The sequence below is a fragment of the Pavona decussata genome, unplaced genomic scaffold (genome assembly GCF_977016875.1).
Source record: "Pavona decussata unplaced genomic scaffold, jaPavDecu1.1 SCAFFOLD_198, whole genome shotgun sequence".
NCBI classification, from domain to species: Eukaryota; Metazoa; Cnidaria; class Anthozoa; order Scleractinia; family Agariciidae; genus Pavona; species Pavona decussata.
The window spans coordinates 1,067,152-1,090,354 of record NW_028145606.1 but is presented as its reverse complement, the minus strand read 5'-3'; the positions used below and the strand labels follow the sequence as shown (position 1 = coordinate 1,090,354).

Genomic DNA, 23,203 nt, shown 5'->3' with positions numbered 1-23,203 from the left:
AACGTTTAACATAAATCCCAGTTGTTTGTCATTCACATGGTCTGTAAAGTTGTTCATTGTTGACTACAAAATTAATCATTTCAACGGATTCTTAATTTCCACTGCCTTGTTACTGTCATTCTATGGGTTAAAATGAAGCGCAACAGATCACAGCAAATATTGGATCATAAAAGAATTCCTGTACCACTACTTTATACCATGTGTTGAAATTCAAACTTAAATGTATTTGGTCGATTATTTATTTGAATATATTATTATATAACTGTTCCTTCCAAATCCACAAATTATTTCGTAAATCGTGTATTGTTTTTATGTTACATAATGGAAGGTAGTTTTCTGAGCAGACGAGGTTGGCATAATTTAAAAAAAAGAGTGTCTGAAGGAGTTTAGCTGGTGTTTGTTAATCATGAAGTGATGTTTCTTCGTTACCCTTTCTATCTGTAGGAATGATGCTTACATAGCAAAGATCAAGTTAGCATTTGTGCAATCATGCGCTTCTGCAGCGTGGAAGTGTTTTTCTTACTATCTGTGCTGGTGTGGAATGTGAACAATGGTGTCTTTGGCCAAGGTAGGCAGACAAAACATTTATTTAGTTTGAACTTGGACTTTCTTTCGCGTTGTTCAAATGTCGTGGTTTTGAAATTTAGGCCCCTAGTAGCTATAAACATAGAAGTTTTCCTGTGTAGCCTTCATGGTACAATTTAATCTATTGCTCAAAAGACAGTTTACATTAAAAACGTTTCCATCGCAAAATTACGCCTTCTTTGCTGTACTTTTCCGTACTCATAAGCGAACCACGTGATTTGAGTCAAGTGATCGGAAGCTTTTTGAATTATACCCTGGTAAGCAGATAACCCAGAGAAGAATCTGCAGTCAAAACCGTTTTAATAAGAATTCCTTGAAAAAAAAAGGAGATTTGTTTATCATGTTAAACAAATCACCTACAGTAAATGCTACATTGCCGATACATGTTTTATCCGCCTCATTTTTGCAATTTTAGTCCCCTGTAGGCCTTGCATGTCATCCATTCAGACGTTCAGTGGTCGATTGTAAAATTTTCGTTTCCTGGCCACAACCTAAACTCTCCCAAGAACAGACACCCAGGAAAATAGCTCCATTAGTTGTACAGGTAATCACATGATTCCAAGTGCAATTCGGAATAAATGAGCACGAGTAAAAATCTCAAAGGCTAACAAAATTGCACGAGACCCCAGGGCGAGTACAATTTGTACAATTTCTTTTACAAATCATATGATTACTTACTAACCATATACATAAAAAAAATGTCCATTTTTTTATTTAGTCTGCCACCTAATGCTCCGCCTACATGCATTCAAAAATGACAAGCTTAATCGACGTTATCATGTTAAACAAATCACCTACAGTGAATGCTACATTGCCGATACATGTTTTATCCGCCGCGTTTTTGCAATTTTGAGTGTAAAATTCATGCGTATATAGAACATGCTGAAAATAACATCTCTATAGGCTACTTTAGGGTTGAGCAGGGGACTGAGTCGAGTTCCAAATTTTATTCAATTGGTAAAATGACACCACCTTATAAAAGAGCTCTTTAAGATTAGTCATTTGATAAAGTTTGTACTGTTTAGATTAATAATAACCACGTTATCAATGGACCTTGAAACATGGTTCCAAATCCATACAAACGTCTCTAATTTTGAGACGGCTTCCCCCAAAAATTATATAAACTCCAAAATGTTTCTTATTCCTGTGATATACTTAAAAATTAATAAACACCGTAATTTTCAACTCAGTTTCTTTGAAATGGTATCTATCTGAACATGATTTTACAGGGGTAACAAAAGTGAGCAACTTTTTAAGAATTTGTATGGTTTTGGGTGACGCCGTCTCAAAATTAGAGACTTTTGTATGGATTTGGTCTCTCGACACCGGCGGTCTTTAACTTTTTTTAAACAACTGTTTTTCTGGCGCTGTGGTTAGAGAAGGTTTTTGAAGACTTTTCAATTTATGTATCTTTAATGATTGACTTCATCATCTGGACGATTTTGTTCACTCCCATCGTCCGCCGCTTGTACCAAATTTGTGAGGGTGGATCTTTTACGCAGGCCGCTGAGATAATTAAGTGGACCGGTTGCGGGTAGTTCGGGAGGACGACGCCAAAGAAACTCTTTGAAGATTGCAACGGGTCATCTCTAGTTGCAAACATCTTTGGCAGAATTATCTGGGGCTTTGCATTACATATAGTCCAGACTGGCGTGTTTTAGTCGGCTTCTCAATGAATTCAACTTACTCCGGGCTGTTTTCTTCCAAGCCGACATGGAAATCTTCAAAGGTTATGCTGTGATGCTTTTGACGACCTCGAAGGCCAAAATATGGAGTTAGAAGCCACCAAACCGTTTATACCAGGACTTGTGCATTTCCATTTCGGAGCTTTCTGCTTTCCCACATGCTCATTTACTTCAGTGTTTGTCAGACTTCGAGACTTGTTCGGCCGCTTGCCTTTATCTTGTTGTTGCAGTAGCCAAGCTTTACCTTCAAGAATTTACTTCGAACTTTAAAACTCTCGGAATCTAATTATGGAGTGTTTGTAACGTTGCTCTGTTAGGTAACGGTCAATTAGAGTGACCATTACGCGAAGACTGTCAGACTCGTAGCTTTGGCCAAATTTTTTTTCGCACTGTCGCGTAAAACCTTCGAGAATTTTGCTGAGTGCCTCCGGTTCATCCCAAGACCTCCAAACTTTTAGCCAGTTGTTTGTCCTTAATTTGTTGAGCATTTTTGTTTTTTGTATTTTCTTTTAAACTTTCAAATGCTGTTACTCTCTTCAAATCTGTTCGCCAGTTTCGAGACAGCCGATTTGCAACTTTACATACCTGTCAATCATATTTAATCTCGCCTTTTTTCTCTAATTGCAGAAATTTTTGTATGTATATTATTAATCCCATAACCGCTGGTAATATTCTCTTTCAAAATGAATTTATTCGATCAGTTTTTGCCCTATCTGGTTGTAACAGGAATTACAGAGATAAAGCAGAACTTCGAAAAACGTGGTTCATGTATGAGGCAAAATTGCACATTAAAAGTGAATTTCTTGGTAGGGAAGCAAACTATGAAGCACTAGCACTATCGACCCAAAACGTTTCTTGAGTAAGAGTTTTCAGTATCACTATTTCATTTCAGGGAGTGGTGGGCAAGCTCGTATTCTTGCAGTAACTCATTTTCTCTGTCATCATTTTTTAATATAAATTTTTAAACATAAAGAGGATAATGGCTAATTAATAATAAGGAGATAAAAAAGATAGGTCACTGTGCCCGTTTAGGAGAAATTATAAAATGACTGTCATATTTTGCTACACGCGTTCTGATTGGTCAAAAACCTGTTGTTTATTATACCGGTAAGCCCATAAAAATTTACAGTAAAGAAGCTGAAGCTCTTTCATTGTCAACAAAATTGGTTGGCATGGACGAGGAGCTTTCCAACTTTAACATAATGGTAGCGTTTGATTTGCCAGTGTCCGCTGACAAACAGAGTTCCACCAGCGAAGAAAACGAGCAAGGCGTCTTACCAGACAATTCCACTAAGGAATTAGCATTGTTTGCATAGAACTTTGTTAGGATTCTTTGCTTTGTTTATTTCTTTATAAAATTACGCGTGTGATATTTGTATTTCTTGTAATACATATAAGCTACGCTTGTTTGTAAAATTATCCATCCTTTGATAATGGTTTTGAATTAAACCGAAATATTACGTTTTTATAAATCTATCTCCTGGTTGTTGACTCAGATATTGAGTACTGCAGGATGTTCTTCGGAGTTACTTTCGTACTTTATTACTTACATTATTTTGTCGGCTGGAAATGGTTTCTAGAAATGTTTCTTCGAAGAAAATAAAGAAAGGTATTGCCAAGTTCACTCGTTTGTTTCAATTTAAGAAATTGCGGCTTCATATTTGGTATAACTGTCACACTGTTGCAGCATCTTTAGAAAAAAATGCAATCCATTATATCGCTAGTTCTTAGTGGTGCTTTAATATTGCATGGCAAAAGTTGTTGTTATTTTTTTGTAACTAATGTTTTATTCATTTCTTTTAGGTTCAACTCTATCTCCTCTTATTACCACTACCAAGCCTCACGAACGTAAGAAGACAGTCTAATAAGCTGGCACTAGAATTGAATTAATTATGAAAATAGGTCTAAGCTTGTTTGTCAGCTCTAGAACAACAACAACAACAACAACAACAACAACAACAAAACAAACAAACAAACCTAACCAAAAAAAAAAAAAACAACAGTACGATATTTTAATGGGAGATCATAACTATTTGTGAATTAGTGAAACATTCTTAAAAGTCCGAAGATAGGTACAGTAAAACGCAGTTATAAAGAACACTTATTCTTATTTATATGTTAACTGGATTCACTTAAAAGAAACTTCATAGACAGGGACGAAGGAAATTTCCTATAAGAAGGACGTCCGTATTTAAAGTAGGTGTACGTAAAGTAAGGTACAACTGCTAGGGCAAGGACAAACCGAATCAAAGAATGTTAATTTAAAATACGGTGACATGATCAGACGCCTCCCTCTCTGTCAGCCTCCCTTCCTTTCATTTGAAATTTGGGAGTATAAAAACTGTATGGTTAATCAATTTGGTGGGATCAAGTGGTCACCTTCATAATAATAATGTCTTTAATGAAAAGCGCTTTGGGCTAAGAATTAGTTTGTTTTTGTTTTGTTTTGTTTTGGTTTGTTTGTTTGTTTGTTTGTTTTTTTTTTTTTTTTTCGTTTTTTAAAATTTCCAGAATATGAAAGGTTGAAAAATAAGTAAAAACCTTAAAATTTAATGCTTTAAAAAACTAATATTACTACATTATCAATTTTTTTCAATAGGCATCGCTTGCAACTTCGATACCTCAATGTGTGGCTTTACGCAGGACAAAAATGACACGTTTGATTGGACTCGACATACAGGAGCTACACCAATTTTTCTAACAGGACCCTCTTCTGACCATAGCTCCGGACGCGGTAGGTTAACAGAACGTAAAGTTGTAGAGATTAAAGCCGGTGAATATCTAATTTTACATGAACAAACAAAAATCTAATGCATTAAAACAGAAAATTGCACATACATTACATTGTGAAATTGATACTTAAACTTCAAACGACGCTTATAAGCAAAGATAGCTTGCTCCAGGCTCCGCGAGAGATGTGAAGGAGCGGGTGAGAGGAGCGAAAACGAGGGGGAACCTAAAACAAATACGATGAAAAATAGAGTAATAATACATATATAAATTACCCATCACTTATAACTAACTTGGACATTATGAAACGATTGGATAATGTATATTATTATATGGCTGGCTCCGCGAGCGGGCAAGATGAGTCAAATCCTGCACTGTGATTGGCTACCCGAGCGGGCAAGATGGAGCTATCTTGTTCTAAAAAGTTCGGTAAACTCTCAACATTTACCTAATTATAAAGGAAAGGAAAGAGAATGGAATCGTCCTGGTGTAGTGAAGATTTTGTTTCAGCTACAATGAATGTGAGTTGAATCGGTGAGTTGCTCTGCGCGTAGTATTTTAGACAGACTTGCTTTTGTAAAACTTATTGTCTCAAGTCGAGTGCCAAATTGATAAGTTCTCTAGGTTTGCAATGACTGTATTTAAATCATAGCGTAGTGGAAGTTGCGTTAAGTGTTTAGAGCAGTTCAGAAAAGTATTTTTCTCAAGTTCGCCGAAGAAGCTCACGTTTTTAATTTCGCCTCTTGCTTGTTGTAAACAACAAAATCTTATCAAAGTCTCGCCCAGTTTTCTGACTTACCCGCTCTTTTTTTCGGCTTATGTTTGCATATAATCTCAAAATCTATTGTTTCGTTCAAGAATTAATGATTGGAAGCCGAAAACTGTGTAAAAATGTTTATTATTTACGCCACCGCGCGATCGCCTGAAAATGGCGAGTTTGCCGGATTCTATTCAAATCTTCCCGCTCTTGCGAAAATCTAAATTTTTCGTCCTCAATAATTGCATACTCCCTTTAAGCCATTATAAAGTTAGAGCCCTAAGATAATTTACGATTCCTTGTTTCCCACGATTACATGCTAATCCAAAATGCACTGAAAATAAATCTTGCACCGGACGGCTATGAAGAATTTCTTTCCGAGCAGAGCAGTTTCATGTCCCGTTTTGTTTTGTTGTTGTAGTTTTAACTTGAAGATAAAGCCATATAATAAATCCTTTATTGACCAAGCTTGTTCGGTCAAGATGGCTGGATATTGGCCTTGTTCTTTTTTTGCGTTTTTATGGACCTCGACTTCGTCTCGGTCCATAAAAACGCAAAAAAAAGAACTTGGCCAATATCCAGCCATCTTAACCTCACGCTTGGTCAATAACGCATATGTATTCATGATTAGATTAACCCTATCTAGCCCAGGGGAGGGGGGGGGGGGGATTTTGCCCACGGTGACTCTGAACCTAAATAACTTGTTTGATATTTAAGCAAACGCTTTGTACCCTCACGACATTTTTTGATGTGGTCGGTTAGTGTTTTGATGCCGAAATCCCGAAATCCAAGATGGCCGCGATTTGGCAATCATTACCTAATTACCACGTCATATGAGGTCATCACCTCGCGATGCGGATCTCAAAGGAGATACCTTTTGACGTATTATCTATCCTCTAAGTTTCACTGTCATAGGTTTTATGCTTGCGAAGTCATGGACTGAGGCGCAATCGCGCCCCCCCCCCTCCCCCCGTCCACCCCTCCGGCCCAAGAAGACAAAAAAATAAATAAATAAATAAATAAATAAATAAATAAATAAATAAAATAACCGGTCTAGATAGGGTTTATCTGGCAATCTCCTTTCCCAGTCCCTTGACTAAATTTACCCAAGAAACTAGAAAAAGCAAAGATTAACGTTTTGTAGACTACCCGACAATAATAAACGTCCTGCTTTGCTATGATTATTAAGTGATTAAGACAAAAAAAAATCTTCGCTGCGTTCCCACATGAAGAGAATATTGTGTCTAGCTAAAATATAAATCAACATGGATTCCGTGATTATTAAGTCACGTTGCTAAACTTTCCAAACATTGAGGTAAATATACGAAAAAAAAGATCACAAAAACGAGCATGAAAAATTTTCACTCCTTTTTAATTAAGGAAAATATTCGTTACTTGGTATTTGCTCACAATTATATCTTGAAACCTGCGTGATTTTCTATCTAGTGTTATTCGAAAGGGAGGCTTACAGATTTCTGTCCATTTCAAATGAGTAATTTCAAACTCAAATGAATATTTTGATTGCGCTGTTGATGGGATTTTAATTATCGATTTTCCTTGCGGTAGAGATCGTTAAGTAGTTACGCGGGATGCCCTGAGGGGGCATACCGTGTCTAAAAACGGGTCGATTTCTTTTTTTTTTTTTTTTCTTCCTCGTAGCTACAAATGTGTACATTAATTTATTCATTAAACTATCCCCTCTCCTACTCGGGATGTATTGTCCTGATTGTCTTCAACAAAAGAAGGCCAATCAAAATCCTTTTTTGTCGCTTATATCGCGAGGGAGGGGACCCATTCACCCCTACCTGTGTGACGTCAAAGCATCATTTGATTTATTTATCAAATCCCGATTAAATTTGGCGCCATATTGTTAACATGTTCTGGACTCAAGTGTGCCGTTTTCAAACGAAAATTTCACCATTTTGAAGCAGTAAATCGAAAGAATAACTTCTAAGAAGCACCCGACATTTAAAACGGTGGAAATTTGTGAGTTCCTGGCGAAGGAATCGTGCTTTGTTTGACAATCTTAGACCACGACGCGAGACTGAAAAGAGGTCATTGAGATGTTATCGTAATGGAATTTCAAAAACTTCCAGTGAAAGTCTGGGTCGCGTAATACAAGGGAAACAACGTAACGCGATCGTCGGGACTCAAACTATCAATTGGCGAAGCATACAGTTGGAATAAATGATTCAGCCCCAGCATCACGCGTAATGCCAGTGTAGCAGGCATCTTGTTTTTTTTCTTCCTCGTAGCTACAAATCTGTACATTAATTTATTCATTAAACTCTCCCCTCTCCTACTCGGGATCTATTGTTCTGATTGTCTTCAACGACAGCAGGCCAATCAAAATCTATTCTTGTCGCTTCTATCGCGAGGGAGGGGACCCACTCACCCCTACCTGTGTGACGTCAACGCATCATTTGATTTATCCATTAAAGCTGGATTAAATTGTGGCGCCATATTGTTAACATGTTCTGGACTCAAGTGTGCCGTTTTCAAACGGAAATTTCACCATTTTGAAGCGGTAAATCGAAAGAATAACTTCTAAGAAGCACTCGACATCTAAAACGGTGGAAATTGGAGAGTTCCTGGCGAAGGAATCGTGCTTTGTTTGACAGTCTTAGACCACAATTGCAGACAGTAAAGAGGTCATTGAGAAGCTTACGTTATCGCAATGGAATTCCGACAATTTCCCTTGAAACCCTGAGTAGCGTAACACAAGGGAAACAACGTAACGCGATCTTCGTGACTCAAACTATTCCATTAGCAAGGATGGTTTTATAAATCTGCGAAGCACACAGTTGGAATAAGTGAATCAGCCACGGCATCTCGCGTAATGCCAGTATAGCAGGCATCTTGTTTCAAATAAAAGGACTTTTTGAGCCTTCATTTTTTTTTTTTTCATACAAACATAAAAATAGTCAGGAAGCCCATTGCTGAGATGAAATGAATAATCAACAAACAATTAAACTCCCTCCAACTCTCCCCTGAAATGATCAATATCTCGTTTTGATTTGAAAGTATTGGGAAAGAAAGAACATACTTTTTACATCCTGGTACTGCACTAGCCTGGCTACTCACACAAATTGATTATTCTCCAGGATTATTCTCCAGCATTGTAGATGAAACAAGCTTATGTATCACTCGCTAGGTATTCAATCGAGACATCCATTTTTCTTTATGGGCTGTTACTCTCAATCATTCTTTTTGGCGATGGCCGTCTGATGTCCATGATGTAATTCAATTTGTTCGCGGTAACGTTTGCTCGCGACATGATTTTGATCACAATCTGTCTCACATTAATAAGTTATTTAGTAGCAAGGAGACCTCCCTATGTCAAACAAATAATCACATCATTCGACCATTCTTCTGGCTATACCAGTTGGCTGTAATACACTAAAAGGCCGTTTAAATGAGAGGCAAAAAACGTACGAATCCGCTAAAAAAGTGGTACGGTACTAGTAATTTTTGTAAAGATACGAAAAATACGAGCATTTCTTTCAAAAAGTGTGGGTACTGTACCACTTTTTAACGGGTCGGTACCCTTTTTTGCCTGTCGATTAAACGGCCGTTAAGATGGACGGTATTATCTTGCAAAGTTTGTTTAAATCTGACGAGTGTAAAAAACTTCTATGCTCCTTTTTGTTTTTTTTTTCGCAGGATATTACATGTACATACAAACGTTTTATCCCCGTGTACAGGGGGATTTTGCGAAACTAACCAGCCCCATGCTGAAGTTCAGCGGAAACATGTGCCTTCAGTTCTTCTATCACATGTATGGTAAAACCATTGGAAAACTGGATGTGACCATCAATGGCAGATCAGTGTTCTCTAGAATAGGTAACCAAGGCAACAAGTGGATCGAAGCCAGTAAAAATTTATCGCTCTTTGGCATGCACCAGGTACGAGATATTTAGCAAACGACTGTCGAATGTTGCAATTAAGATGTTGATTGCTCTTAAGAAGTTTTCGTAACATTCATTAAGCATTCGGTGGCACACAAGTTAGAAAATTCGATGTTTTTGTTAGTTGTTATCCATGAATCAGTAACAGAAGAATGAAAACCTTATGTAGCTGCGAGACCCTTTAGTTAAATTTCGTGTTAGGGTGATCAAAATGGCCATAATTGAATCTTGCGCTAGCAAACTAGGGCACAGATAAAGGGAATATTTCCTATAAATCCGAAAAGTCCTTCTAGATATTGCATAAAGGGCAATGGCGTAATAAACCTATCATGGAAAGTTCCAAACTACAAAACAGGTTTTGAAGATTTAATATTGTATGACTTGGGTACCATTTTCTATGACATAATTCACAGCCAGCTTTTCAAGCCGATTCGAAGCGATTTCGGCGAGTTAACGTCATTCAGGTTTCCACTTTTAACTAAATGACAAAGAATACAAGTAGAAACAGGTAAGTTGACTTTATTGACAAAACAATGTTGGTTTCTACCATTTTACACAAATCCGTTGTATTCCCATACAAATCCTTATAATTCAACGGCTGTCTGATATTGAGCTTGGGCTGCCTGCAGTTCCATTAATTTAAATTACCATAATTCTGGGAACTCAAGAGTTTAGGATTTGGTCCAAAACATATCCTATCTTCTGAAGTGTTTCTACCCTTGAAGACGTCTTCAAGATTCTACCAACAAATTTGGCGAATAGAGCTTGATTCACTGATTTCCGAAGCATGGCGCAATTTGCTGGTTGTATGATTACTTGATGATATCTGGCAGTAATGGTGTGTTTTTCTTCGAAGTGAAAGGGTTAGGGGGCAGAGAATGCGGAAGTAGAAATGGAGCGATTGCGGTTCTTCGAAAATCTAGTGGCTTAACTGTCGTTTTACGTGACAATGGTGTAAAACTCTTTCGTGTTTTTTTTTTACTAATAAGCGCACGCAGTGTAATTTCAACTAGAAGAGCCATTCTGAAGAATTATTAATTTTTAAGACGGTACATGTATTGAAGAGGCTCCCAGAAATTCCCCAAGATATGTCTTTAAAGAGTGTTCTTAAACTCTTGAATTAGTGAGAAATAAGATCATTAAGATTATTGGCACTAGCTGAATTTCAAAATCGCACTTTATTTAATGGATGACGATCGAAGGTGGAAATGTTTTGCTTAGTCGCTTTCATATACTTGTTGGCACAATGCAAGTTCGTAGAACGGATTTTCAATATATATTTGTCCACGTTTCTAAACACAATAGATTGATTTGCTCGTCTTTATCAAAATTAAAATACTAATGAGGAAAAACCTACTTTAGGTTACATTCTTACTGCTTGATGTTTAGAAGTATAAAATAATAGAAATAGCTTATTCGACCGCTGAATACAATTAGATCACACCCATGTGACAAAATATGCAACATCATATCTAAATTTCACTCGTGGCTCTACAGGTATCATTTACAGGAGTAAGAGGAAGTAACTACACTGGTGACATCGCTATTGATGACTTGTCTTTGAAGCCGGGACCTTGTCTGTCATCAGGTGAGCAAGCTCATTCAAGTTAATGCTTGGTATTTCCAGTTAGCTCAAAAAATAATACTCCTGAGGAAAAACTTAATTCAAGTTGTAAATGCACTGCCAGCGAGAACGAATTAAGGAGACAGTATTTTTCAAGAAAAAAAAAATGTGATGCATAACAAGATGTCTTGTTATAGCCATACAAAAAATTATACGTTTTGCATTAATGTTCCAGTGCCTTTTGACAGCTGAGCTACGATAAAAGCTTATTATTGGGAAACCTCCTCTAAATGCCCTGATTGACCTTGACATAGGACACTCTCTCGATATCTTTTCTAACGAGTTCTCCCGCAGAGGACTATAGAATTCGTACCTTCGAACCAAAGCTTATTGGCTTGCAAGTTCTCAGTATCACTATTTTAATTTTTATGTCCGCGAATGGTGGGTAGCCTCGTATTTCTAGCAATAACTCGTTTTTCTGATAAATACGATGATAGATAAGCTAAAAGAGAAGGAGACTCAGAAGAGGAGAGGTTACGGTGCTTTTCTAATAGGAGAAAATAGCCATTTACTAATTAGCTGGGCTTAGCATCAAGAGAAAAAAAAACACGTCATGACTTTAACATGCATGCGCGCGCTAATGACGTAAGAAATTAGGCGTAGCCAATCTGATGGTGTCCGCCATGAAAAGTCGTTTGCCTAACAGTGATATCCGCTGTGATAGAGTTCATCTCATTTTGAAACTTGCCTAATCATGTGCAGCGTCTCAATAGACATGTTTTAGTATTCATGACTGTAGTCAACTTCAAAATTACTGTGGGAAGAGATTCAAGAGAGAGTTGTATAAGCTCGATATTTGCACTAGTCATGGACAAGAACAAAAATACTTTGTCATTGTTAACCAGCCATGTCACCCAATTAACCATTCGCTGTTTATATTGGGTATAATTTGAAAATTACCTTATTCAAAATTTATCGTTTAACAGGACAGTTTTTTCATTGGGCTAATCAGGAGGACTGCGGAGATCGCAAACCTCGAACATCTCCGTTTTTAAATAGTTTTTGAATGTATTCACAGTCCAACGCATCATACTATTTCCAGAATAGAATACACGTGGTCTGCAGTGAACTTTGAACTTTGTTCTCTAGTAACAGGACCACCTAACTGCCTGTAGTGATCATCCTTTTTATTTATTGCTTTTTAAACTTTGTTTGTAATTTTGAGAAGAAGTTTGATATTTCAGAATGATGTATTAATCAGTAAATAACACAGGCAAACTCGGAAAAAAATCCGAGTGCTCCTACCAGGAGTCGAACCTGAGACCTTCCCGATTACTGGTTCGGATGCTCTACCACTGAGCTACAGGAGACTCGTGGGAGCTAAGGCCATTAAACTAGGTTCATGGGACAAACATCCTGCATACTGCAAGGATTGGAATGTCATGTGTGGCATATGGGCAATGGAAATAATGTGATGGAATATGTTAAGCCTGGTGAATAAATGAGAATGATGTATTAATCGGTAAATGACACAGGTTTGATATTGTTTGATATTTTAAGTTTGATATTGATCATGATGTACTTTCCTTTTTATAGAATGTGGTGCAGTGGTAAACAATTCGCTAACAAGTCCTGGGTATCCAAACAACTACCCATCCTATATGCACTGTACCTATTGGGTTCCAATTCCAGAAGGCACAACCTTGATAGTCACCTTTGAGGACTTTGACTTGCAGTACGGTGGAAGTTCATGCGGGTAAATAAAAGGATAGCGATTACCATAATGTTAGTTACACAGTATTTATACAGATGGATTAACTTTCTATTGTTTTTGTTTTCCTCAATTTGAATTCGTGGCGTTCCATCCTGTATTTCTAGATTTCTTCAAAGCAGTGCCGATCGAAGATGGCCACATTTCACTTCCCTGTGTTGACCGAGAGGAAAGCATCCCTTGACGTACTATGCACCGACCTTCTAAGTTTAAGTTTAATTGCTTCACAACTTTATTAGGGGTAAATACAAACAGAGAGCCCAAAAGGGTAAGGGCGCGAATAGGATACGAAATCCCATGGGAGCTGCCCACCTGGAAAAAGTAATTAATATACACGACATATAAGTAAAGGAGGTCGGACAAGAAAAACTGCAACGAGTGGCTAAGGTACATAAAGTGTTCCTCAGCGATTAAAGTTCGAAGCTTGAAAACTACTGGTTTTACAAGGTGGAACTTATTATTTAAATGCCCACGACGGTGTACGGAGGTGGGCGCTGAAATCCATATTAATAGATGTCTCAGTTAATATAGCCATTTAGGCCCTGGTTGATAAAACAAACAAAGATTTTTTCCTAGCAGTGCCAATTTCGCATAAGACGGCTAATGAAGAATTAGTTGTTCCAAGACCTAAGTGTTTAGAATGAACTGAAGAGAGAGAGAGGCCTGCTATTTTCCGCCGGTTCTATCAGATCGTTTTTGTGAACAGCTGTCACGACCTGTCACATTAGCGTTTTTCCATTCCAACGATATTCAGGCTGAGTGCAAAGCCGGTTGAAAAATACTCAAAAACTTGGCGGCATTTCCTGACTAAATTCCTCTAAGGGGAACGAAAAAACGCCATCAGGGCCGTCCGCCTTCAAGCTGTCGAAAGCACCTAAACAATTAGCGACTTCGCGCACAGAAAATGTTACTTCAGAAATTTCTGAGCACAACTTCCGTGTAAGTGAATACTTAAATAAAACTGGCATTATTTGCAGTAGGTCTTGACGATAAAGACAAAGCAGGAACAGAATTAGAACGTCCAGCTTCTCTAGCAGCTTTTTTTTTTTATCCATGGCACTATTATAGGTTAAAGTTTAGTTATAGTTATAGGTTAAACTTTAATCGCTTCAAGCTTATCGAGTTTCTTCTCAAGCACGCTAAGTCGATCGGGCGCGAACTTGATCCAACCAGTCCTTTAAACTTTCCGCCATATTGATCTCTGTTATACCTCGTCTTTGTCTTCTTCGTCGGTTCGTTTCTCAACTTTTTTTCATCTGGAAACTTAATACTTTTCTCACTGGTGTCACTACTACTTTTCCTGCTGGCCTTTCGTTTAGCTCGGTTTTCAGTAAGAGCTTACAAAAACGGGGCTACTCGCCAGCCGTACTCGATAATGACATGAAATTGATATAGTAAATTTTGTAGGGAACATTCGAATTCGCTTTTACATTACCGCGTGCTGGGCTTTACTAAACTGTTTGTGTCTGGAAATTTCAACCCTACAGTTAGCAATCAACTGATTCAATACCAGTGACAAATGCCTCCATTCCGAAAGCAATGCCAGACCACAGAAACCGGAGACTACGTTAGAAATATCCGACAAAAGGAAGACAAACCAACGAACGAAAACCCTTTGAACAGTATTCTTGGCTGCAGGGTTCACACTAGGTTAACATGCATTTTATTGCAATTAAAATCCCCGCTGTACAACAATGTTGCTCTGTTGTCTGATACTGAGTAACGACAGCGTTAGCTGTGCAACTTATGGTTCCATGCAGCACGGAGGCTGAGTAACGACTCCAAAAATACCGTGCCTGACCCGGGGGGGTATTCCCCAGAATTCTTGGTGGGGGTGTGCCGCCCGGGTCTTCAAATCCCGACCCTATTTCAGACCTAAACATGCCATTTTCCACACCCGTTTTCAGACCTGACCTCTAAAATTCATACCCGTTTTCAGACCTGATAATTATGCATCAGTGCCGAACGGAAGTTGACGCAAGGAGTAAAAGTAAGCTGGAATGACATAGTTTATCTATTTCTTTTTCTCGCTATCAGTTAGTCGTTCCAGTTACGTACTGAGAAGAAAAATATGTTTGTAAGCTTTCGTAAATGTTCCCCGCCCCAAAAACCCGACCCGATTTCAGACCGTAATTGTCAAAATCTATACCCGTTTTCAGACCAAAACGGCTAAAAAACCATACCCTTTGGGGCAGCACATACCTATATACCTTATATAGGGGAGTACCCCCCCCCCCCCCCGGGGTGCCTGATGACTTAATTTCTTGCCAGATCTACAACCAGTAACAATCTGTTGTTCCAATAATTCGTTTTGATTGCGTCTCCCTACCTTTCCCACCATTCGATGTTGTTTACAAACTAAATTGCGCTGCAAAAGATACCGCGTTCCTTGTGCTATCCAGCATTGCACCGGGGGGAGGGGGCGGGTGGTCGAACGAGTTATGACACTAGTCTGTAGGTGATAGAAGACAACTTTCAGTCACGAAATGTTGCGCTTGGAACACTCCTCAAAAAACTGTAGTGTTCCTGACGAGTGGAGCGAAACCACGGGTGCACACGTCTTCCTTTGTGGAATAAACGATAAAAAGTAATCTAGTTGTATCTCTTTCTCATAGGTATTTAGCCCTATTTTCTGCATATGTCAAAAAGAAGCCCGCATTTTAAAATGGTGTTTAGAGATAATGTTCCCAGTGACATAAGAACATCAGTTTTTCAACTACGAGAAAACACAGGACATGCGTCTCCGAGCTATAGCCAAAGCGTGTGGAATTTCTCACTCCTCGGTTGCAAGAATTTTACATGGCCTGTGGAATCAAGAGACGTTAATGTTACCCGAATCAAACGGGACGTCCACTAAAGCTCAGCGCTAAACAACGACGACTTCTGCTTTGCAATCTGCGGAAATTGCGAGAACAAAATCCCAGTTTTTCTCTTCAAAATTTGATACGTGAAAGTGGAGTGAGTGGTATCTGAGCTAAACAAACGTCAATTTTAGCTTTGGCACAAATAATCTATTGCTGCTTCTTGCAAGAGACACGAAATTTAACCTTTCGGAATTTCCTTTCTAGCTGCGGCACTTGATTTCCATGTATTTTTGTTACAAACAAGTTGGCTTAAAGAGTCGAACTCCAAAGAACCTCAACGAACTCGTTGGTTTTGGACACAAAATGAAGAAACCATCAAAATGTAAAACTGGCGTGCTCAGCTAATGAGGAGCGATTATTTTCGCCGTTCGATCCATCGGGAGGGTAAAGTAATTTTGCTTTCGATGAAAGGAAAATTAAGAAAAAATGCCCTCTGTTACAAGAAATCAGCATTCATTAATTTTCTAATTTTGTTATTGTCGATGGGCATTTTGCTACATTTGCACTAAAAATATATGTAACTGCGGAAAGGATGAGGAACTTGTAAGGTTATTACGTTCATACGATAAGCAGAATTCTAGAAATGCAAGCTATTAAAAAAAAAATGGAGCTCCGCCTTTAGGCTTGGCTAAATATAGCATACCTCAGTGACCGACTATTGCGTAACGCGCAATCTGATTGGCTACACAGGTGCCGTCTATCGATCGATAGACGGCAGTTTGTCAGAGCGCGCGCGATTTAGCATGCATCATTGCACAAATATATCAAAATATATGGAATAAAAAGATTTTTTGCTTCCTAGATCGATTACTGAGGTGTGCTAAAACAATTAGACGGCTCGTTCTCGGTTTCTATCGCCTTTAATAGTTGGCTCAGGGCTTCGCCCCTCGCCAACTATCAGCCGGAAACCTCGAGCTCGCCGTCTAATTGTTAAATATTAGCTGCGCAAAACACCTGGCACAAGGGCTCAAAATTACTTGTTCTGATTCTGGTATTTGAGCGTGCAAAGAATACACATGCTTTCGTACCACATCACATATGTTTCCTTTCATTCACCACGCCGCCCTTTACTGAAATAATTTCGCTCTTCGAAGTAAGGAAAGCCGGTGTGTCCTTCTTGAATACTGTTTGTTGCGCATAATGCGTCTTAGGGGCCGAAAAATTAACTGGCTGCCCCTCTAATAACAACAACATAGCTTGCCACGGTAAGACTTGTGCAGACCATCGGAACTGGTTTAAAAATATAGTCTCAGCTGCTTCTGCTCCTAGCCAGGCGAATGTTGTGCTTGCGGGGTTTAAAAATGTTCGATAAATCACTGTCAATGGATTTAATAGAAAAGTTTTACCGCAATTTACAGGACCTATAAGAAAAATGTAACGATATTTCTCTCTTCCCTTTCAACAATTTGCGCACTGCAGAACAGAAATCACCTCTTTGAATACTGTTTCTTTCCAAGTACGACTTGATGCCCTTGGAAACCGCTGTTTCACACACGTCGAACATGCGGAGATGTGATAGTTTTCTCTTCTTGGGAAACAGATATTTGCTGATTTTTGCCTTCTCGTTAGCTGTTCGTTATCCCGGGTTCGTTATGTCCTTAGGTTAAAAAGATAGTGGTAATCTCGTTAATCGCTGCAAATCGACCGCGAAACTCCAAGTAGTTCCTATTTGACAGAAAGAAAGAGAAGATTTGAACCTTGAAAACAACATTCGCTCATGACTCACATCCGTTTCGAGGAAAGACAGTCACTGTGATGTTGTTTCAACGTTTGCTTTGTTTTTAACTATTCGATATATAATTCGGTTAAAAATAGTGATAATATTGTTAATCGAATCCACTGAAAAACTTGAATTAGTTCCTACTGATTTAAAAAGATTTGAATCTTGAAAACAATATTTGTCAATCACCCACACCCACCTCGAGGCAAAACAGTGATGTTGTTTGAGCTAATCACAATTTTCTCCAGGCTTTGGGTAGAAATTGCGTGAATAGTACGGAATTTTTCAAGGTGTTCTTTCCAAGTTGTTTCGGGGTGAAACCGCCTGTAGCTTCTTTGCGAATCGTCTCCTGTTTACTCAAGATATCACTCTGAGTTCCTCGAGTTCTTTCCTTGCTCATGTTTTACAAAGCAGTGTGAAACTTAAACTAGAGTCAAAACAAGACAAAACTTCGATTATCATTAACTGAATTTCAAGCTGAAGCACTGCAATATTTCTAGGAAGCCATTAAATTCAACAACTAAACCTGTGACAATGAATTTCTCAAACAAAGCACAAATATGTTTCTTTGCAGGTATGACTATTTGAAGATTACTAATGATACAAAGCTGTCGTCCGGAAAGCACTGTGGTAAGAAGACTGGGAAGAAGGTTGAAGTGACTGGAGACTATGCAGTCATAACATTCCACTCAGACTATTCTGAAGAAAGGAAAGGATTTCGGATATTTTTTCACATCAAGGACAGCGAATCAAATTCGACAACAATAGGTATTGTTTTAAATCAACTTTACATATCTAAAGACTATACAGTCATGTAACATTCCACTCGATCAGATTCTGGTGTCAAAAAGAAAGGATTTCGAATACCATTCTGTATCAAGGACAGGGATCAAATTCGACAATTAAAATAGATCAATTAAATACCAAGGAAATCTTTGTTGACCTGCAGTGCCTCATCTCGTTTGATTTAAACCTTTGATAAGAGAAAGGTAAAAACTAAACAAAAGCCAAGTTTTATGTTTTTAAAAGGTTAGGCCTGGGGCAAACGTCAAATCTTTGTCGAACTTAATTCGTCGAACCTATTAATTTTGAAATAGGCGCATGGATGGTGCGACGTTTGCCGCAATTAAGTTCGACTCAAATTAATTGGTTCGAGTCCAGCATACGCTCGACTTGCCAAGTCGGATAATGCGACAGCGGTTTGGCGTTTCAGCAAAGGCCGTTCTAAAGTAACACGCACTGAACTCAATTCATTAATCATACAAATTACAAAATAATTGATTCAAATGTGATGGACTTCGTAAACGTCTACAAAATACCGACTCTTCCATCCATCCGCCAAACGCTCCCCCCCCCCCCCCCCCCCTTCCCCTCGACAAGCATGCGCTGTACAATTTTGTACCGGGAATGGCGAGCTATCGAAAGTCATTGCTGACATCGCACAGCGTGATGGAAATGTGTTTTTCGTGTTTCATGAACACTAAATATATAAATGCTTGAGATGCAAATTACCTATTTGCAATAAATGTTAAGAGCTGTATGTAACGCGAGTCTTCTATTTCTATTTTTCGCAATCAATTGCCAAAGAAAGGTCAGACAAGCACCGTATTTTGCATTTCGCTAGCAAGTCCTAGCAGTAACTAGCCGCGCATCGAGTGAATAGCACGGGGACACGTGCTTATTCCCGTGTTTTAATGAAGTGCAACTTGTGAATTAGGATCGACGCAGGTTCGACGTTTGCTACCACGCTGGAATTAAGTCAACTCTTTGTCGAACCTATTTTTAATAAATTCGACGCGACTTAGACTCGACGTTTGACCCAGGCCTTACTTTACCAGTTGGAATGACACCAAAATGGGCAGGAGTAAGCACAGTGTAGTGTTTTCACTGCAGTAAACAAAGCTTGGTTTATTGTACAACAAATGACAAAGTACATCACATGTGTTCCACTTTTAACAACAGCTAGAGTTTATGGGGGCTCTGAAGTTTCCTTAACATTTCGTGCCGAGCGAATACACTCGATTGCAATAACGTTGACACCTAAAAGCATAAACCGTGAACGATGAGACCCAATGGCGTTTGATGACCAAAATTAGTTGCATGTGGTGAATGATGGAAACTGTAAAAGCAAGTTGGCCAACAAGAACCAATTTAAGTGATATACAATTCGCTATTTGTCTAAGTTCAAAACAGGCAATGAACTTAATAAACTTAATATTCGAAAGAATTAAGTCAGCACTGTATTTTTTATTGCAAAGAATGAGAATGAAAAGTTATTTATTATGGAAATGAAGTTATTGTTTAAACACTACCCACAAATCCGTTGGGTCTCATCATTTTTAAGTTTCAACGTTTTTGCAATCGAGTGTGCTCGATTCTTCAAAGTATTAGTATGATTATTGCTTAAGTACCTTTATTTAGACACGGTAATTCGTTCAGCTAATAACTACCAGCAACCTTCCTTGACACCCTAATTTCAGATAAGGTTGCCGCTTTCAGGAAAGGTTCCTTCGAACTTCATTTATCACATATCTTATCCAACAAAAAATATATTGTGGTAACAGGTGTGAATTTGGCGATTGAAGTGGAGCATTCGTCATCGATCCTCGCTCAAATCACAAATTTGTGTCATGTAAATAGAGTACATTAGCATAGTGAATGATTTAAACCAAGGAGGCTCAGAAACTTTGTCTCATGTGTTAATATAGTGGAATAATATAGTGAATGGAAGCATACCAAAAAAAAAAAACAAAAATAGTACTGCAAAGGGAGTGATTTTGTGATAATCATTTTGTCATCGTTGAATGTTTCCGCACAGTTTTTCTTTGCAAGGTAGCAGGTAATTTACCGTTTATTTCGCAACGTTAACAGGCCGCCGAGCTCTTACCCACCACACCTTACTGGTCTCTGAGATGTTGCTACATTTTTTTGTTCTGTTTTATAATAAATTGCTTTACAATTGAGAGACTTCATTTTCTCCCATCCTTTCGTTTTCCGGCATTTTACTTATGTGTTCAATATATATGGCATTATTACAGGCATTATTACAGGTGGATTCTGTTTGTGCTTTCAAGTTTTGTCTCATTTGAACTTTTCTTCCATTAGTCTCACCAAAGGTAGTGTTTCCAGCTTCTGTTGTGCGAGACTTTCCACAAGGCAGATTGTCGTGTTCAGCCATAGGAATTCCTCCAATATACATAGCGATAATAAGGAACTCAACAACACTGGTAAACACCACAAACTCGGCAAGCATCCAAGTAAGAGAGGAGGGACACTACACATGCCAGGCCATTAGCAAGTATGGAAGTGATGAGAGGGAGTTCACAGTAATCAATGGTGAGGACACATAGATTATGTCATTGAAGTTTTTTCAGCAGAAAAAAGACAGCGCAATTGAAGGACTAAAACCATAAAGGGGCTAAATGGGATTTTGGGTGGATTTTTGGTTTACTTTATGATACGACAAAATTCCGGGAAAATAACTGAGTTGCTCCATTTAAGGTTATAGTATACCTTCAGAGGTGTCTCGCGTCCAAGCGATGTAGCGCGTCCAGTTTAAACTGTAGATACCTAAACCCCCATATCAAATTAAAGCTTATAGAGCTGGCTATCAAACTTTAACAAGAATTTTGAAATAAAATTAATTGTCTAATTTTTCACGACCTCCAAATGCGAGTGTCCGAATCACTTTTTGAAAGCTACAAGTCAAAGCGAATTTTGCTTTTCGCTAATTTAAAAGCTCCTCAGTTTCCGGACCCAAAGCGCTAAAAAAACCTGTCTGTGTTTTGCCGTTTTCAGTCGCAATGAAAACTTATAGCACATTTTCGAAATAGGATCAAAAAATGTGGAGTGATCGTACAAAAATCGCTCTCGGAGAAAAAATATTTCGAAAGAAAAAATTCGCAGACAAGTTTTGTTGTTTATATGTTAAACTAGCTACTGTCCAAATTTGAAGGCAAACGAACAAATTCCCTTTGAGTTTTAGCTCTTTGCAAAGGCTCCTCCAAGTGAAAAAATTGATTCGAAAAAACAGTGCTAAAAATTCGGCAATTTATTTTACTTCAAACGAACAAATTCCCTTTGAGTTTTAGCTCTTTGAAGTGGCTCCTCCAAGTGAAAAAATTGATTCGAAAAAACAGTGCTACAAATTCGGCAATTTATTTTACTTCAAAATATAATGTTTGGTATAGTTTGATAGCCAGCTCTATAAGCTTTAATTTGATATAAGGGTTCAGGTATCTATAGTTTAAACGGGACGCGCTACATCGCTTGGATGCGAGGCACCTCTGAAGGTATACGGTAACCTTAACTATATTATAGGGCATTTAACGAAAACGAAGGCAATCCAAAGAAAACACACACACACACACACACAAAAAGGAATTAAACGTGGAATTTTTTTTGGGTCCTATTTTTTTTGGACTGCCCTCATTTTTTGCAAAATTTTGGGCAACAAAAATTCATTTGACAAATTTACGTGTATTTTGCCCCCCCCCCCCCCCCTCCCTTAAAGTCTGGTTATAACATGAGACTTCTATATATTAAATTCAGCTCTTTAATTGTTTGCTTATAACTTATCCTGATTGTACCATATTCTAAGAAGATTAATTGGGCCGTTTTTTTTTTTCTGCAACTGCAATAGTAGGTTGGTTTCTTTTCAAATGCGAAGATTACCGCTTGTTCGTCCACTTTTTTTTTGTTCAGTTAAGGAACATTTTGCCTTTGTAAGATTTGATTGTTCAGTATAGGTGCGCTGTTGTGTGTTAAGTGATTTATATATATATATTTTTAGTTTTACCCAAGGTAGTTTTGCGATGGTCATCCTCTGTTGTTTCGGTTGGCTCCGTACTGTCGTGTTCAGCCACAGGGATTCCTCCCATATATATAGCGATAATAAGGAACTCAACAACAATGGAGAATACAACACACACAGCCAGGATCCGACTAAGTGAGGAAGGGAACTACACATGCCGGGCCACTAGCAAATATGGAACGGACGAAAGAGAGTTTGTTGTAGTAATGGCCGGTAAGGAGACAGAGATTATTCATTCATTTAAGCTTTGAAGTATAAGAAACATACATTATAATTGTTTACCCATAACTTGTATTGAATGTACCATTTTGCAGGAAAGAAAGCTAGCTTTTTTGCAATTATTTTACAAAGTAAATTGTCTACGAACCACGGTTACTTTTCCATCCATTTGTACTGTTACTCAAAAGTGGATTGTACTTTTAATATGTAAAATGGTTGCTTCCTAAAACAATAATTGATTCTATTTCATTTTTAGTTTACTTTTAATATTCTTTATTGTATCATACCGACATAAACACATTACTCAATGCAGTTTTCAAAGATTGCTATCCTACTTACACACATTACTTATTACTTCTCTTTTTACTTAGTGCGGTTAACTACAGTTGACTTAACAGTCATTACGTACTACTCAACATTACATACATCGTACATCTGAAACTTTTTTAATACAGGGTATTACATTTTTTTACATGACCTCAGAAAGGTTACCGTACAAAATTACATCACCAACAAAAATACACATTTCCAGCTTTTTTTTGTTAGTATTACTGTCTATGTTGTGTGCTTGAGTCACACAAGCGCAC

General features: G+C 38.1%; 1 protein-coding gene across 2 annotated transcripts; it reads left to right on the top strand.

Annotated features, from left to right (window-relative positions):
• The first annotated feature begins 480 nt into the window (after positions 1-480).
• Positions 481-22,683, top strand: LOC146461474 (cubilin-like). 2 transcript variants are annotated; one of them, XM_085086878.1, is made up of 5 exons: positions 481-568; positions 12,826-12,985; positions 18,159-18,352; positions 20,690-20,920; positions 22,377-22,683. In XM_085086878.1, exons 1-5 carry the CDS (start codon positions 490-492, stop codon positions 22,646-22,648), a joined length of 936 nt encoding a protein of 311 aa, XP_084943004.1. In that variant the 5' UTR covers positions 481-489; the 3' UTR covers positions 22,649-22,683. The 2 variants fall into 2 exon arrangements, with proteins under 2 accessions (XP_084943004.1, XP_084943005.1); XM_085086879.1 differs by lacking the exon at positions 481-568 and adding an exon at positions 11,056-11,253.
• Positions 22,684-23,203: the final 520 nt, after the last annotated feature.